At 43.2% G+C, this 19,451-nt stretch overlaps 1 protein-coding gene across 2 annotated transcripts in view; it reads right to left on the bottom strand.

Annotated features, from left to right (window-relative positions):
- atg7 (ATG7 autophagy related 7 homolog (S. cerevisiae)) overlaps window positions 1–19,451 on the bottom strand; it is a 180,458-nt gene that overhangs the window by 106,333 nt on the left and 54,674 nt on the right. For both annotated transcript variants that reach the window (XM_072280327.1, XM_072280328.1), the window contains 2 exons: window positions 2,842–3,036; window positions 847–1,047 (listed from right to left, as the gene is read on the bottom strand). In XM_072280327.1, coding sequence (XP_072136428.1) covers window positions 847–1,047; window positions 2,842–3,036 — 396 coding nt within the window. The remainder of the gene's footprint in view (window positions 1–846; window positions 1,048–2,841; window positions 3,037–19,451) is intronic.

Here is a 19,451-nt window from a genome sequence, read left to right as displayed (position 1 = left end):
CAATTGTGAGGAGGCTGGGCTTATCAGGTTTATTAACTGGATCAAAGTAACTAGTTTAATTTTATGGTTTTATAATTCAATTATTTTGGCATCATAAAATATGAAAGGTGAAAGAGTGTCTGAAAAAGTTAAGACACTTGCTGCTTAAACGAAAATCATAAAAACAGCACAAGTGTCTGATGAAGAGTCAACTTGACACACCATTCCTCTTTCCACAGGTCATGCCCGATAGTTCAGCTTTTAATGTTTTTGTTTCAAATCACAACAGACCCATTTTTAATCTCATCTCCCCTGTTCCCTACAATGACAGAGGGGTGTATGGGGTGTCCAGGGAGGGGCGGCACCTCTGGTGAAGGGGCTTGTTGTGTCCATTCCAGGGTAGTTTGCTCACCTTTGGGCCCCACCGGACACTCAGCTCTCAACTGTGGCTCCATGCGACAGCAGCCACACCCTGATACCCAGGAGAGGGTAGCCGGCAGCCTCGCACCCTGGCGAGATAGGGAAATACCTGGGCTAGCATGTGAAGCCAGCTCCGGCAGACTGGGAGGATGCGATCCACAATGAGACCCAACAGCCAGGAAGGCAGTCCTGCAACGCTCCATGGAGCACAAAGGGAGTGACAAGGCACAGAGGACGTCATGGTCATCCAGTGCAACCAAGGAATACCCCAGTTTGCGACGGTTGTTCACATCACTGGAGTCAGACTCCTGAAGTTCAGAGAGTGCAACTGCCCCAGTGCAATAGCTCTTCCGCTTAAAAAAAACCCTCCCGCACAGGTTTCACTGTCCTCGTCGGAAACAACGGACGACCAGCCAAAAGCCAAACTACGGCAGAGATATTACTCACATCTCCAGGTGCTACTACGTCATTACAGAAGTAGCAGCCTAGCTTGTGGCCAGGAATGTTGGAGAAGAGCGAAGAGCCCATCACCGAGGGAGGAACAGCAGCAGCAGCTAAAGTGGGTTCTCCACATTCCTGCTTGGGCTTCTTCAGACCGTGTCTCATCACAACAAATGTATCGAATCCCAAGGCGGCATTAATAACTAACTAGAAACAAAAAGAGTTATATTATTTCATTTGCATTTAATTCCACCTTTCATTTTCATTCTTCCCTGACCATTATATTTTTCACTGAGACTTTCACCCAAGGGGGAACCAGGTATGGAAAACATTTGCATATTCAATGCAGTAGATTTTAAATTTTATTGATCGGATTACATGGGTTTACTTCCCAAAGCCAAGAATGGAACTTGCATCTCAAGCAGGGGCTCTAATTCAAATTATAAACCCTTCAAATGTTATATGCAAATGCATAGCTGGTTAGCCTAGTATAAGCACTTCATTATAGGACATCAGTGACCAAGGACACATTAGGGAAAAGTAGTTACAACTAAAATATGATTAAAATGCACAAGGTTTTTGGAAGAAGGTAAACAAATATCAGAGTTGTACTGTATATGTATACTTTGGCAATAAAATGAACCTTGAACCTTCAACTTTGATCAAAATAATGGCTCTGACAGGGATTATGCCATTGCTGAAGTAGCCACTACTGCGACCTGGCTACAAAAGACAATAGACAATAGACAACAGGTGCAGGGGTAGGCCATTCGGCCCTTCGAGCCAGCACCGCCATTCACTGTGATCATGGCTGATCATCCACAATCAGTATCCAGTTCCTGCCTTATCCCCATAACCTTTGATTCCACTATCTTTAAGAGCTCTATCCATCTCTTTCTTGAAAGCATCCAGAGACTTGGCCTCCACAGCCTTCTGGGGCAGAGCATTCCATATATCCACCACTCTCTGGGTGAAAAAGTTTTTCCTCAACTCCACTCTAAATGGCCTATCCCTAATTCTTAAACTGTGGCCTCTGGTTCTGGACTCTCCCTTCAGCGGGAACATGCTTCCTGTCTCCAGCGTGTCCAATCCCTTAATAATCTTATATGTTTCAATAAGATCCCCTCTCAGCCTTCTAAATTCCAGATGTCTGGACACATGACTTGAACGACAGCAATGATGATTAATAAGCAGGGAAAGCCATGATAATATAGGATGAGACAAAAAATAATTGGGTAAGGAAGACCTCACTTTATAAACACGTGAGTCCTGCAGATGCTGGAAATCCAGAGCAACACACACAAAATGCTGGAGGAACTCAGCAGGTCGGGCAGCATCTATGGAAATGAATAAGCAATCAATGTTTCGGGCGGAGATCCTTCAACAAGATGGGAAAGGAATTGAGAAGATGCCAGAATAAGAAAATGGTGGGGGGGGGTGGTAATGAAGGAGGACAAGTGAGCAGGTGATAGGTGAAGCTAGCTGGGTGGGGAGGGGGGTATAAAGTCAGAAGCTGCGACGTTTATAGTCGGAAAAGGTAAAGAGCTGGAGAAGAGGGAATCTGATAGGAGAGGTGAGTGGGGCATGGGAGAAAGGGAAGGAAAAGGGGCACCAGGGCTAAGTTATAGGCTGGTGAGGAGAAGAGGCCAGAGTGGGGAATAGAAGGGGGGGGGGTGGAATTACTGTAAGTTGGAGAAATCGATGTTCATGCCATCAAGTTGGAGGCTGCCACTTTCCCTGTTTCCAAGAACATTAAAGGGGCCTTAAGCAAGTTACCACAGACACGTAGCCTCACGTCCCTACAGTCAGAAACTTCAGTACACGGGGCAGAAAATACATGTGCTGAGGGTGACAGCTACATTTTTTTTATTCTTAAGAAGCAAAGCTGATGATTAGAAGAGATATGTGCCAACAAGAAGAAAAGAAATTAGCTTTCCACTGCTGACTCTTTCTCCAGCCGTAGATTTGCCCTTGACAGTGAAATGAGTGCACACTCATTACCTTACGCTGACTGGCAGCGATGACCGTGGGAAGCCAGCGACTCTCACGTGTGTCCATGAGCAGGAAAATGACATCATGTGAGCTAATGAGCTTCTCCAGTTGCTCAACATCATTCTGTGCCTGTTGCATTGTCACCTCAGAAAAGTTCACAGGGTGACCGGGCATTGGTATGGATAGGATATATCCCTCCACTTTCTGCAATGACAAAATGATAAAATAGAAACAGTCGTTAAAGTTCAAAGTGAATTTTATTATCAGAGTACCACATACAAGTCTGAAATTCATTTCCTGTGTGCGTACTCATCAAAACTATAGAATAGTAACTATAACAGGATCAATGAAAGATCAAGTAGAGCATAGAAGACAACAAACTGTGCAAATGCAAATATAAATAAATAGCAATAAATAACGAGAACAAGATGATGAGTCCTTAAAGTGAGATAATTGATTATGTGAACATCTCAATGGAATAGTGTTTTATTCAAGAGCCTGATGGTTGAGGGGTAGTCACTGTTCTTCAACCTGGTGGTGTGGGTCCTGAAGCTCTTTTACTTTCTACTTGATGGCAGCAGCGAGAGCCTGGATGATGAGGATCTCGGATGATGGACAAAGTGATGATGACACGTAATCTTAACGCATTCTGCAGAGTAGCAGCGTAATTCTTGAACTTTGTATTAAGATATTTCAGGGATGCCCAGAAAAGTTCAAGAATGTAAGATCAAGCAACAAACATAAAAGTTGCTGGTGAATGCAGCAGGCCAGGCAGCATCTCTAGGAAGCGGTACAGTCGACATTTCGGTCCGAAACGTCGACTGTACCTCTTCCTAGAGATGCTGCCTGGCCTGCTGCATTCACCAGCAACTTTTATGTGTAACACTCACAACACGCTGGAGGAACTCAGCAGGTCGGGCAGCATCCGTGGAAATGATCAGTCGACATTTTGGGCCGGAACCCTTCGTTAGGACTGTAGAGGGAAGGGGCAGAGGCCCTATGAAGAAGGTGGGGGGAGGGTGGGAAGGAGAAGGCTGGTAGGTTCCAGGTGAAAAACCAGTAAGGGGGAAGGTAAAGGGGTGGGGGAAGGGAGGCAGGGAGGTGATAGGGCAGGAAAGGTGAAGAAAGAATGGGGGAAAACACAATGGGTAGTAGAAGGACCATCTGCAGATTATTTTGTGTTAACTTTTATGTGTGTTGCTTGAAATTCCAGCATCTGCAGATTTCCTCGTGTTTGCAAGAATGTAAGACGATGAGGTTGGGAAAGAGACTATGGAAACTGACCCTGGAAAGTAATTTTATCTAGAAAATCTACAACTAAATCCCTAGGCAAGAAGGAAATTGATAAATGCTAAATGCAGGCACAATCAGGGTGTCAACTTAAAGTGATTTATTTATTTGTTGTCCCTGCTGGAAGATTTGTAATAGAAAGAAAAGACTTGCTCTATACAGGGCTTACCAAATTTGGCTTATAATACAATGTGTACACTGTGATTATCAAACATGTTTGAATATTCTTTGGAATGTCTCAACATGCTTGACAATTACAGGTTAAGCACTGTATTGTCAGCCAAACGTGCTGGTCAATTAGCATCTATCTAGAATCGGCAACCAGACGAATGGCCAGTTAAGCATCCTCGTTGACTTTCTACCATCAGGCTGGAGGCTCCGATGCATAAAGGCAAGAACGGTCAGGATGGGAAACAGTTTCTTCCCTCAGACCATTAGGCTTCTGAACTCCCTGCCGCATCGAATTAGAAGTGTCACCAGAATGTGCACTGTACCCTACAATATTTAAGTTATGCACTTTACTTTGTTTATCCATGCCTAATATATTGGTAGATTTAATTCTTATTTCTCTAAGTTTTTGTGTGTTATAAGTGTACTACTGTGCTTTACACCCTGGTCCAGAGAAACATCAACGTGCATACATGTCTATAGTTACATGTCAATAAACTTGACTTGACTTGATCCATTTCTGCAAATATTTTTGAAGAATAAATTCCAGTCAAAACATCAAGAAGAAACCCATGCACTTCCTCATTGGTACTTAAAGACTAACTGGGTGCTCTGTATCATTCTATGTGTGTTGCTCTGTATGGCAAAATTTACAGGCCTTACTGAGCTACTCAGGATGGTGAAACAATGGGTAATTACCAAAACTACTTTGTGAAATAACAGAAAATGTGGGTATTTCCATGCACTAGCATTCTAATAGAGGAATGCCAAGGTGCAGCCAGTGATTCAATGGAACTGCGCTCCCATTTCCAGGTGGACATGTAGTTCAGTGATCTAATACCAACTCTTCACTATTCATGGAGACAACTCGCCTACTGATTCTGTAGAGGCTGAAAGGGATTTAAATGGTAGAGCAGGCTGTGATTGAGTCAAGTAGCAAATTTTCAGAATCAGGTTTAATATCACTGGCATAGGTTGTGAAATTTGTTACTTTGCGGCAGCGGTACAACGCAATACATGATAACATAGAAGAAAAAGACTTTAAATTACAGTGTGGGTAAATTAAATAAGTAGTGCAAGAAACAAAAATTTAAAAAGTAGTGAGGTTTTGTTCATGGGTTCAGTGTCCATTCAGAAATTGGATGACAGAGGGGAAGAAGCTGTTCCTGAATCGCTGAGTGTGTGCCTTCAGGCTCCTGTACCACCTTCCTAATGGTAGCAATGAGAAGAGGGCATGTCCTGGGTGGTGAGGATGCCATGTTCTTGAGGCAGTGCTCCTTGAAGATGTCTTGGATACTACGGAAGCTAGTACCAATGATGGAGCTGGCTAATCTAACAATTCTCTTTAAATTTTAAACAACTAATTAGGCCCTGCCATGGCATATTAATTTAAGAAAACCTTAAAAGCTTTATCAGGAGATTTCACCAAGAACCTTCATCAGGACTCAACATGACAACTGCTTATTCCTCTCCACAGAGGCTGCCTGACCTGCCGAGTTCTTCCAGCGTTTCGCACTGTTGCTCTGGATTTCCAGAACCTGCAGAATCTTGTGTTTTTTAAAATCTTCATAATAATCTTGCTAATGGTTGTTGATTAAGAATTGACTTCTTAACTTTCTCACATTTGAGCACAAAACAAAAGTGGACAGAAGCAGTGAGGTTCTCTTGAGAACTGGGCCAAGCATTTCACATTTCAGCTAGATCCACACATATGTGCTTTCAAAATGCCTGGACAATTTCCAAGCGGACATGACAGTTCACTCAGCTAAGTGCTGTAAGCCTTTTGCCCTGTGCTGGGAGACTTCTCCGAGAGCAACAGGCCAGCTTGAACTTCTGCACACGTCCGAACTGATTTAATTAAGATAAACATGAGAGAATGATTGAAGTGTGTGTGCAGGCACAGATGTACTTCAGCTTTTTAACTTGGGTCATTCAGAAACATTCAATTTAAAAGGCAGGCTTAATAGCGTTATGTGGGGCCCACTGTCAACAATACCAACCTTGTCCATACAGGTGGATGCTTGCACTGAAAGAGACCCGTGCCCTGCTGAAAGGAACAGTGTGGCCAGAGTACAGATGACTGCAAGAGATCTACCTCTTGCAAAGATACAAACAGTACAGGTTGAGTACTCCTTATCTGAAATGCTTATGTTTCAAATTCTGATTTTTTTTCACATTTTGGAATATATAATAAGATAGTTTGGGATCATCATCGTTTTCTACTCTGAATTTATGTGCCATCAGTAAGCAGCCTTTGCCTTACACTTGTTCATTACAGTGTACTAAACAGTAAAAGTGTATTGCACACCATTAAAATAATGAAAATGTAATGTGTGCAGGGTAACAAAAGCAACTCAGCAGCATCGGGAGAATACCTGAATCAGTGGTTGAACAACAAACAACGACAGGCTGAAGTCTTCACCTGCGATGCCATGTTTTGATTAAAAGGTTATAGTACACTGGATTTATATTTTAACTTTTTTTAGGTTTATGTAAGGTATAAAAGCAATCAGCATTGTAGACTTGTTCTGGTGTTAGATTTTCATCAGTGACGATCTTGGCAAAATCATCAATTAATTTCTCGAACAACAGGAATTCTGCAGATGCTGGAAATTCAAGCAACACACATAAAAGTTGCTGGTGAACGCAGCAGGCCAGGCAGCATCTCTAGGAAGAGGTGCAGTCAACATTTCAGGCCGAGACCCTTCGTCAATTAATTTCTCTGCAGCTTCATGATCACCAGATCACCACGAATCTTTAAAAATTTAAAGATTTAAAGAAAATATTTTAAGAGTTAAATTTCTGGAACCAGCCTGCTGAGTATTCACAATTACTTTCAATTTTCAGTTTGTCCTGATAGTTTCATGTTAAGCGGTATTTGCTCACTCTGACGCTGATGAATCAATTCTTTCAATACATGTGGAGATCTTCATTTTTCGCTCAATGAAGTGTTTTTCTATTTTTCATATACTTCTCTTCATTATGTGTGTGGGTCACTCCTCAGGACTGTCTGTGCTGCTCAGAGACTGGCACATTGCACAGTCGGTCGCTGCTCACCCTGTACTTGTATTAGCATGTGATCTCGAAAACCAAAAGCTTACAGCACGTGTTTCCAGCACTCAAGCCCCTCGCTCGGCTCAGTGTACTGCCAGGGTTTTAAACAACCAACATGCAAGCTGATGAATCAAACTTCCACGAAGTACTTTCACAACTGAAAAGTTTCACCTCCTAAAATGGTGTACTAGCTGCATTAAGAATTACTGAAGAATGAGCTGTATAGCGTATTACGTAATCAAATAAAAACAAGGTAGATATTTTATCTCCAGTAAATCAATGGAACTAACTTTTAGGAGTGAAGTAGACTGACAGGAGTGAAGCATATACTGACAGGAAATAAATTTCTTGGAAAATGACTCAACACTTATTATAACAGCCCATTCCAAACCACTTTGCCAGCATTACAGGCATGTTTTTGCACTGCCATACTCTAAGTCACTCTTACCAAATGAAAAAGACAAAAATGCAAAAAAAATCCTCAAATTATAAACATTAAAAAGTCTACAGGTGCTAGGAATCCAAAGCAATGCACACAAAATGCTGGAGGAGCTCAGCAGGTCAGGCAGCACCTATGGAAATGAACAAATAGTCGACGTTTCAGGTCGAGACACTTCTTCAGATCGGGATCTACTGCGTAGTTAGAAACTATTGTGAGTGTCTGCAAGAAAATGAATCGTAGGATAATGTACGATGATGTTTATGTACCTCGATAAAAAAATTATTTTAACTTTGAACATAAGGGAGCGCCAGCAAAGCAGAGCAAGCTTTTCCTTAACAGAACCAAATTAGCATGTTAACAAAGGATAATTGTAGATGATGATACGCGACTCAGTCAGCTACAGTCAAGTGATGAACCACAGCTGCTGCTTCTTGTTTGCTCAGAAGGGTGCAGGCAGACATTTGGGGAACTTTTGCAAGAAATTTGGATTGTGAACAAAATTAATTTGAAAAGGTTTTCAATTACGTTCAGAGTTATCATTCTGTGAACTGTATTAAGAATTTGCAGATGGCTAGAGGCAAGATAGCAACCAAAATATAGTAATTTAAGGCTTGTTTGAAATTGTTTGTTGCTCCAGCTGATTGCTTATTGCTCCAGATTTCAGCATCTGCAGTCTCTTTTGTCTCCTTAACAGAGGAGGATTTGAATATCTTTGCCCTGCTCCATACAACAGATGGTGTCAGCACTTGAGAATATTCGAAATAGGTGCACTGGACAATGAATCTGCTTTGTTGTTCAACAAGATAATGGTGAAACCAAGTCCACTTTCCAGTACTGTCCTTATTTCCTTCAATCCTCTCAGTACACAAAAACCGAGCAATGTCTGACTTAAGCACAACAGATAATTCTTTATCCTTTTCTGTACATGGACCTGTGTCCATTTATTGTCCACCACTAAATGCTCTGCAAACTGAGTACCCATTTCAGCCAGCAATTTAGAGCTATATCAGTGGCTCTCCAATCAACTATCAGCCGGAACGTTTCTTTCCTGAAGGATTTGAGTGAACCAGATTTTCTTTTACAGCAATCTCAGCTTACTGCTCTGTTATTAACAACAGCAAGCACCTCTGCCAACCCAGAAAGCCCACTGCTTTTATCAAAACTAGAGACCAACCACAGCCTCAGCCCAGACCGCCAGCAGGCTTGCTCGCCGCCGGGTCTGACTGGCAACCGAAAGTCCATCTTGGTGAGCAATTTAAGTTCCCTGACTTCATTGCATCATCAGTACTGAGGCCTGACATATACACTCTGCCAGATACCTCGAAGCAGGTCGTCATAGTAGAACTCACAGTGCTTCGGGAGGGCCGGATTGAGGAGGTGTTTGAGTGTAATAAAGGCAAATACCAGAAACGGGTAGAGCAGAGCCAGAGACAGGGATGGAGGGCATGATACAGCGGTGGGTTATAGAGGTCTTGTTGACTGCTCACTCTGCAAGACCTACTCTCTCCTTGGCATTACGGGGGCCTGCAGAGAAAAGAGCTATCACCACCGTCACAGAAGCTGCTGAGTGAGCCTTCAGATGACTATGGATCAAGAGGTGGGACCTGTGGACCAGTGCTGCTGGGACACAAAACGGGGCCTGATCACCGCCCTGGCTGGGTCACCAGGACTAGGGTGTCTGACGTTGAAAGACCTGAAACACCCGATGACCCCAGGTTACATCACTGATGTGTCCCAGTGCATAACAGTCCCATCTACCTGCACCCAGACCAGCTCTCAATATCAGCGTGGATGTGTCCTCATGAATGAGAACACTAATGGAACCAGGATGAACAGAGGTCACTGTACTGAAAGAATTGCACGGCTGGCAGTGCTGGGGATCTGGCACTGTCTCCTGTCCTTCCCCGTGCTGCCTTCGGCTCTGGTAGGAAGCTTCTGTAGACCCAGCAAAGAACAACTGCTCAGCTCGATGCAGAGAGGCTGCCTGTGAAGGCCAGTGCTGGGTGAGGTGCTGCGGGTGGTGTGGCTGCCCAGTGCTGAGCTGTGGGGCTCAGGACTGCATCCCAATCGGCCTGGAGCGTGCAGGCCTTTGCAGCGCCTGCTCCAGGTGTTCCATCACTGCCCAATGGAAGTCACTGTCCCTTTATCTTTTCGTTTGGCTGCGCAGCCTACGGAATCCTCCACAAAACCAACGTTACCAGCCAGTGATTGGCATTGACCTCACTGCATTTACTGCATTGGCCAGCGCGCAGCCCCGATCCCAACAGCTCGACGCTCCCCCGGCCCTGCCTAACACCAGCTCTCAAAGGCAGCCTCCCCACAATAACCTGTGGGATGATTCATTGCTGGGGGAATGGCCAGCTGAGGGGAAAAGCTTTAGGCTGCTCCCTGTCAGGAATGCAGAAAATCACTCAGCTTCCTGACACAGAAGATATATTTATTAGGTATAGGTGCCAAGGTACGTACCTGTCAGTGACCGGACTGGAGAACCAAGAGTCAAAGAACACTACATCACAGAAACAGGCCCTTCAGTCCATCTAGTCCTGGTCTGGTGCGTAGTCTCATCTACCTGCACCAAGACCATAGCCCTCTCATCCGCATACTTATCTAAACTTCTCCTAGATGTTACAAATAAAATCGCATCTACCACTTTCGCTGGCAGCTCGTTCCACACCTGCACCATCTGAGTGAATAAATTGTCCCCTAGATTCCCCTTAAATACTTCACCCTTCATTCTAAACTATGATCTCTAGTTCTAGTCTCACCCAACCTTAGGGAAAATAATCCCGCGAGCATTCACACTATCTATACCTCTCATAATTCTGTATACCTCTAAGATCTCCCCTCATTCTCCTACTCTCTAGGAAATAAAGTCCTAATTTATTCAAATATTCCCACTAACTCAGGTCCTGAAATTTTTGTAAATCATTCTTGTAAATTTTTTCTGTCCACTCTCAAGCTCATTGATATCTTTCCTGTAGGTAGCTGGTCACAACTGCACACAATACTCTAAATCTGGACCCACCGATGTCTTATACAAATTCAGCATAATACCCAGCTGCTGTACTCAATCCCAGAAATTATGAAGGCCAATGTGCCAAGACCTCTCTTTACCACTCTACCTAGCCGTGATGCCACTTTCAGGGAATTAGGGACCTGTTTTTCCAGGTCCCTTGCTCTTCCACACACATCAGTGTAAGTCTTACGCTCGTTGGTCCTCTCAAACCTCAGTGTTGAGCTTTAGGAGGACAACTAGTGTAAGACTTACAACAATTGTTCACGATAACAAACCAGTGTTTTGCAGGGGCATACAAAGCAAGGTTCTAACGTACCTTCAAGCTAAGAACTTTCAATTTCAGGCTGTACAAACTCCTTAAATTTAAATACACCAGCTGCTGTGATCAGATTCAGGCTTGAGCCTCCGGTCCTAGTTTCAAGATAATAGGTCAGTAACCCAAGCATACATGAGGTGAGGTGTGTACTCTGTAAAATCGACGCACACAGAGCAGCGGGACCAGATGGCGTACCTGGATGGGTCCTCAGAGGCTACGCTGACCAGCTGGCGGAAGTTCTCGTGGGTATTTACAACCTTTCGCTGTCCTGGGTTATGTCACACTAGCAACTGTCATACCAACCGCCAAGACATCAGCAGCAACATGCCTTGTGACTACAGACGGGTGTCACTCACTCCCATAGTTGCCACGTGCTTGGAAAGATTGGTCATGTCTTGTGTCAAGGACGTAATCCTGGCTACCTTGGACCAGCAGCAGTTTGCCTACAAAAGGAACAGATCAACTGAAGAACAACAGGAATTCTGCAGATGCTGGAAATTCAAGCAACACACATAAAAGTTGCTGGTGAACGCAGCAGGCCAGGCAGCATCTCTAGCAAGAGGTGCAGTCGACGTTTCAGGCCGAGACCCCTCGTCAGGACCCAGGCAGCATCTCTAGGAAGAGGTGCAGTCGACGTTTCAGGCCGAGACCCTTCGTCAGATCAACTGAAGATGCCATTTCTATCGCACTTCATACTGTTTTGGAACACCTGAAGCACAAAGACACCGATGTAAGGATGCTTTCATTGATAACAGCCCGGCCATTAACACAATGCTACCGAACAAACTGACTGTCAAGCTCCACAAACTAGGTCTTGGCACGTCAATGCGCAATTGGATCTAAGACTTCCTCACTAATTGTACCCAGATTGTGAAACTAGTCAGGTACATATCAACACCCCCTCAACCTCCAAACCTGACCACTGGTGCCCCACAGGGGTATGTGCTGAGCCCACCTCTCTACTCCCTCTTCACCTGTGACTGCACTCTTGCTCGTGCCACAAACTCAATCATCAAATCTGCAGATGACACAACTGTGATTGGCCTAATCACTAACAATAACAAATCCAGTGATTGGCCTAACCACTAACAATAACAAATCCAGTGATTGGCCTAATCACTAACAACAACAGAGGAGATGCTGAAACTGTCCAATAGCTGCAGGAACCACAACCTATCACTCAACATCAAGAAGACAAAAGGAATGATAATTGACTTCAGGAAGACAAGAAGTACTCAACAAGCCCCACTATTCATGATGGCAAGGTAGTGGAAAGGGTCTCCAATGTCAAGTCCTTAGGGATAAACATCACCGAAGAGCTCTCTTGGCCTGTCAACGCAACCTTGCTAGTAGGGAAGGCGCAAAAGTTTCTGTACTACCTGAGGTTATTAAGGAGAGCTAATCTGCCCCCCAGATTGCTGGCCAACTTTTATCGATGTGTGATAGAGAGCATGCTGACATACTGAATGACAGTGTGGTACTCTAGCTGCAGCAAGACAAATCACAAAGCTCTCCAACAGGTGACTAGGACGGCTCAGCACATCAGCTCCCGGGCCTGGGGTCTATCTACAACTCTCGAGGCCTATGGTGCTCTCGTAACAACATTAAAGACCCATCCCACCCCAGACACTGTCTGTTCAATCTCCTGCCACCTGGTAGGAGACACAGAAACATCTTTGACAAGACAGTAAAACTGGAAACCAGCTTCTTCCCGAGGGCTGTGGTGCAGCTGAATAATTCTACACCCCAGTTTGCCAATGGCCTTTGAGTGTTATGAACTATCAAAGTCAATTGCATATAAATACAAGACTTTTATTTATTTTTATTATTAAGCTGTACCGCGTGCATTGTAAATATCTGTTCTGTACGGATTGGAGTAACATCACAAGCTTGTTGTCTTGAGCAATGACAACATGGTTTATTCTATTCTAATCACCATGCTACAGTACTCCATGTTTAACAGCCCCCTGGCGTAGTGAATTCTTTGAGTTAAAGAAATTTCTCATCAAGGCATCCCAAATTCTCAACTTCCATTTTGGAGAAATGCCATCCCACCATCAACTCTCAATAATTTGATGCACTTCAACCAGATCATCTTTTGATGTCGAATGTAAATCGCTAAAATGCAAGTGCAGATCTCTGCAGTATCCCACTGGTTAAAAGCTGTCAACCCAGGAGTCCATTTATTTCCTCACTGTTTTCAGTCAGTCATCTCAGCCTCATTCAGTGACCAATTTTACCCAACATTAATCTGCAACTTTGTCTCACAATCACTAATATCGCACCTCATCAAAAATTCAGATATACTTATAATTTCCAATAATTTCCTCTTCAGTTACTTGTTAGTTACAAACTCACAAACACTGTTACAGATTTCTTTAATAAATCCACGTTGATTTTTCCCTAACAACATTTTGATTTTCTAAGTGGCCTTTAAGAGTATGCATGGTAGAAGATATTACCATATATAAGTCCTGATTGAGTCCTAATCTTTTAGCTTGAAAAAGGTAGAAGATTGGCTGACTGGTGAGAGGCAAAGAGAATAAAGGGGACCTTTTCTGGTTGCCTGATGGTGACTAGTGGTGTGCCACAGGGGCTGGTGCTGGGACCACTTCTTTTCACGTTATAGGTCAAAGATTTGGATGAAGGAATTGATGGGTTTGTGGCCAAGTTTGTGTACGATACGAAGATAGGTGGAGGGTCAGATAGTGTTGAGGAAGCAGGGTGTCTAGGAGAATAGGCAAAGAAGTGGCAGATGGAATATAGTTTGGGGAAGTGCCTGGTCATACACTTTGGTACAAGGAATAAACGCATGGACTATTTTCTAAATGGGAAGAAGATTCAAAAATCAGTGGTGCAAAGGGACTTGGAGTCCTCATGTAGTATTTTCTAAAGGTTAACTTGCAGGTTGAGTTGGTGGTAAGGAAGGCATATGCAATATTAGCATTCATTTCGAGAGGACTCGAACATAAAAACTATTATGTAACGCTGAGGCTCTATAAGGCATTGGTCAGAGTGCACTTTGTGTATTGAGAGCAGTTTTTGGGCCCCTTATCTAAAAAATACGTGCTGGCATTGAAGGGGGTCCAGAGGAGGTTCAACCAGAAGTGAAAGGTTAACTTATGAGTAAAGTTTGATGGCTCTGGACCTGTACTTACTGGAGTTTAGAAGAATGAGGGGGAACCTCTTTGAAACCTACTGACTATAGTGAGGCCTAGAAAGAGTGGATGTTGAGATGATATTTCCTATAGTGGAGGAGTCCAAGACCAAAGGACACAGCCTCAGAATAGAAGGACATCCATTTAGAACAGAGGTGAGGAGGTATTCCTTTAGCCAGAGGGTAGTGGATCTGTGAAATTCATTGCCACAGACAGCTATGGAGGCCAAGTCATTGGGTATATTTAAAGTGGAGGTTGATAGGTTCCTGCTTAATCAGGATTTCAGAGATTATGAGGAGAAGACAGGAGAAGGGGATTGAGAGGGAAATAAATCAGCCATGATGGAATGGTGAAGCACACTTGATGGGCCAAATGGCCTAATGCGGCCCCTATGCATTATGGTTTAATGGGCTTAAATCTACATGATAGGTTCTGAAAATTCCACGTTTCCTGACACATAGAAGGCAATTCCCGTCCATCAAGACTATGCTGGCTCGGAGGACAATTCTTTTCCCCACTAAATTTTCACTATAACCTACTCTCCCTGGCATCTCATCAGCTCTCCCAGATTCTACCACTCACCTACAGAGTAGGAGCAATTCACAGTGGCAAAGTGAAGTCTTTGAGAAGAAATTGGAGTACTCCAGGGAAATCCACCTGGTGACAGTGAAAACATGTACATCCCACGTAGGCAGCACCGAGATCAGGATTGAACTAGGATTACAGAAGCAGTGAGGAAGTACTATTACTACTACTACTACATAGACTCAGGCCTAGGGGGCCAGCGTCAGGCAAGATGACAGACTCTCCACTTCTGAGGAAGAAGCACTAGTAACTACCACTGTGCCATCTTAATCTGCAGTTAGTTACATTTAAACAATGCACATTAACCACAGATTTACTTAAATATTAACGCCTAGATGTTATTTATAATTTTATATCATCCATTACATGACAGCTGTTTGAACTGAATTGAATTGACTTTATTACTTACATCCTTCATATAAGTGAGTAAAAATTTTTACGTTACGCCTCTGTCTAAATGTGCAATTATAGTAATTTATAATAAATAGTCTGTACAAGAGGATAGTCAATATAACATAGAAATACAATGGCGTCAGCATGAATTAATCAGTCTGATGGCCTGGTGGAATAAGCTGACCCGGAGCCTGTTGGTCCTGGCTTTAATGCTATGGTACCGTTTCCCAGATGGTAGCAGCTGGAACAGTTTGTGGTTGGGGTGACTTGAGTCCCCAGTGATCCTTCAGGCCCTTTTTACACACCTGTCTTTGTAAATGTCCTGAATAGTGGGAAATTCACATCTACAGATGTGTTGGGCTGTCTGCACCACTCTCTGCAGAGTCCTGCGATTGAGGGAAGTACAGTTCCCATACCAGGCAGTGATGCAGCCAGTCAGGATGCTCTCAATTGTGCCGCCATAGAAAGTTCTTAGGATTTGGGGGCCCATACCAAACTTCCTCAACCATCTGAGGTGAAAGAGGCGCTGTTGTGCCTTTTTCACCACACAGCTGGTGTGTACAGACCACGTGAGACCCTCAGTGATGCTTATGCTGAGGAACTTAAAGCTGTTCACCCTCTCAACCTCACATCCATTGATGCCTACAGGGGTTAGCCTGTCTCCATTCCTCCTGTAGACCACAACCAGCTCCTCTGTTTTTGGGACGTTGAGGGAGATGTTGTTTTCTTGACACCACTGTGTCACGGTGATGACTTCCTCTCTGTAGGCTGCCTCATTATTATTTGAGATTAGGTCAATCAGTGTAGTGTCGTCAGCCAATTTAATTAGCAGATTGGAGCCGCGGGTGGCGACACAGTCATGGGTATACAGAGAGTAATGGAGGGGGCTTAGTCCACAGCTCTGAGGGGCACCTGTGTTGAGGGTCAGAGGGGCAGAGGTGAGGAAGCCCACTCTTGCCAACTTCTGGTGATCTGACAGGAAGTCCAGGATCCAGCTACACAAGGCAGGGTGAAGGCCGAGGTCTCTGAGCTTGTTGTCGAGCCTGGAGGGAATTATGGTGTTGAATGCTGATCGATTATGTCAGTAGGTGAATTGTAGGGGGTCCTGTGTGGGTGGCAGCATGCTGCAGATGTAGTCCTTGACCAGCCTCTCAAAGCATTTTCTTATTATTGAGGTGAATGCAACAGGCTGCCAGTCATTCAGGCATGTTACCTTGGTCTTTTTAGGTACAGGGACAATGGTGGATGCTTTGAAGCAGGAGGGCACTATACACTGGGAGAGGGAGAGATTGAAAATTATACTTTTATAATTATATTTCATTAGAAGTTTAGGAAGATTTTGGTATGTCATCAAAGACACTTGCAGATTTCTACAGGTGAACTGTGGACAGCATTCTAACTGGCTGCATCACCGTTTAATACCCGGGTGGTGTTACTGCACAGGATCGAAATAAGCTGCAGAGAGTTGTAAACTTAAGTCATCTCCATCATGGGCACTAGTCTCCGTAGTATCCAGGATATCTTCAGGGAGTGATGCCTTAAAAAAGCAGCATCCATCATTAAAGAGGTCCAGGAGCCTGAAGGGACACACTCAACGACTTAGGAACAGCTTCTTCCCCTCTGCCATCCGATTTTTGAATGGACTTTGAACCCATGAACACTACCTCACTACTTTTTAAATTTTTATTTTTGCACCTTCTTCAATTTATCCATTTTATATATATACACACACACACTTACTGTAATTCACAGTTTTTTTCTCTATTATTATGTATTGCAGTGTACTGCTTTTGCAAAGATAACACTTTCATGACATATGCAGGTGATATTAAACCTGATTCTGACAACCATTTCATGAAGGTAAATGAAGCAGTCAGGCTCAAATGCAGTATTTTCAGCACATACATCTGAACAGAATGGGCCACATTTTAGATATTGTCCAATATTAGTCTTAATATCTGCCATGGCGTATCACAAAAGGAGAGAGCTTGAAGGACCAAGTCCTTAAATGCAAACAACAGTAGCTGTGAATGATTTGCTCTCGGTCCAGTTTTAGGAGCAATGAAAGTGTCAGAAAGATTTCTCAAACTGGCCAAATAATCATTATTAGCAGAATGCACCAACTACTCAGCAGTTCAGGCGGGAAGGAAAAACAGTAAGCATTTCCGACCTAGGTCCATTCAGTAGTTATTTCTGATTGATGATATTCGAGAAATCATATTGGCAGGTCAGAGTGCTATGTTTTATTTTTCTTGAATGGAGGGGGGGAAGAGAAGGCCTGCTTATAGATTTTAAACAGGCAACTGGGATTAGTTCAGGAAGGATTGGTCAGCAAGGATAAGTTGTCCAAAGGCCTGTTTCTGTGCAGTGTAACTCTGACTTTGTGCTCATTGTGCTGAATATAGGAAGAAATTGTTCATTAAAAAAGGATTAATTGGTATGCTCTTCGTTAGAGCCAGCACAGATTTAGTGAGTTGGATAACTTCTTTCGGTGGTGCTGGGTGCAACGGTACTAATTGCAAACACATAATATCTGTAGGAAGTCAGCAAGACAATCAGAAAATGGAATGGGTGAAGATTTCTCCTTGGGTGAATCTGCTCAAAAGAAGTACATAGTACATACTCTTCTGAAAGTCAGTTCCTCTGTAGTCAATACTGTATAATATACAGAAGCTATAATACACTCTTTGGCCACTTTATAAGGTACATCTGTACACCTGCTTGGTAATGCAAATATCTAATCAGCCAATCATGTGGCAGCAACTCAATGCATAAAAGCATGCAGACATGGTCAAGAGGTTCAGTTGTTGTTCAGACCAAACATCAGAATGGGGAAGAAATGTGATCTAAGTGACATTGACTGTGGAATGATAGTTGGTGCCAGAGAGGGTGGTTTGAGTACCTCAGAAACTGCTGATCTCCTGGGATTTTCATGCACAACAATCTCTCCAGTTTTCACAGAATGGTACAAAAACAAAAACAAAATGCAGTGGGCGGCAGTTCTATGGGCGAAAGCACCTTGTTAATGAGAGAGGTCAAAGGAGAATGGTCAGACTTGTTCAAACTGACCAGAAAATAGATAGATAGATAGAGAGATAATTTATTGATCCCAAAGGAAATTACAGTATCACAGTAGCATTACAAGTGCACAGATATACAAATAGTAGAAGGGAAGTAAGAAAGAATAAAAAATAAGTTACTTCAAACAGTCTAACAGGAGGAGATCATCACTTTCCTGGCTATAGGTTGACAGCAGAAGGCGACAGTAACTTGAATAATCACACATTACAACAGGGGCGTGCAGAAGAGCATCCCTGAATGAACCTTGAAGTGAATGGCTACAGCAGCAGAAGACCATGACATATACACAGTGGCTACTTTATTTGGTGAACAAGGCACCTAATAAAGTGACCATTGTGTGTATGTGACTGAGGATGCATTTCTACTGCTAAATCTCTTGGTTAGATATGTTCAAATCTTCAATAAAGTCTTCAATAATAGCATTTCAAATCCAGTTTACAAAAATACACGATAGGATCTTGCATACTATGCCTACAGCGTGCTATTCGGAATAAACTGTGCTCACAACAAACAATTAGCAGAAGCTCTAGAAACAGAAATAGGAGTCTTATATCTCACATTGAGCTAATTCAATCAGACCATGCCTCAACGTACAAAATGCTGGAGGAATTCAGCAGGTTAGGCAGCATATACGGAAAGGAATAAACAGCTGACGTTTTGGGCCGAAACCCTTCATCAGTACTGGGGAAAAGAAGGGAGAAGAAGCCAGAATAAGAAGGTGTGGGGAGGGGAAGGCTCACAAGCTAGAAAATACGAAACACTGAATGTTTATTCCTCTCCGTAGATGCTGCCTAGTCTGTTGATAGTGCTACTGTAAGTTTTACTCTGGATTTCCACCATCTACAGAATCTCGTGTGTTTATATTTTAACTAAACTATATTTTACATTCTACATTGGTGGAATGGGGCATCTGGGTCATGAATGAACTATGGAATCTATCACGAATCTCCTCACAAATGAGAGGAACAGATGATTTATAGGGAACGTGGATGTTATAAAAAAAAGGAAGGAAAAATTGGATTAAAGATAGCAAAGGTTTGATGAAGAAATGAAATGCAGTGATTAAATATTAATAATGGTATTGTAAGAGTCAGGATAAACTGGAAAATGATGCTT

This window comes from Mobula birostris, chromosome 16, assembly GCF_030028105.1.
Source record: "Mobula birostris isolate sMobBir1 chromosome 16, sMobBir1.hap1, whole genome shotgun sequence".
NCBI lineage: Eukaryota > Metazoa > Chordata > Chondrichthyes > Myliobatiformes > Myliobatidae > Mobula > Mobula birostris.
Note: the sequence above shows the minus strand (reverse complement) of the source record. Positions and strands in the feature narration are given on the sequence as shown.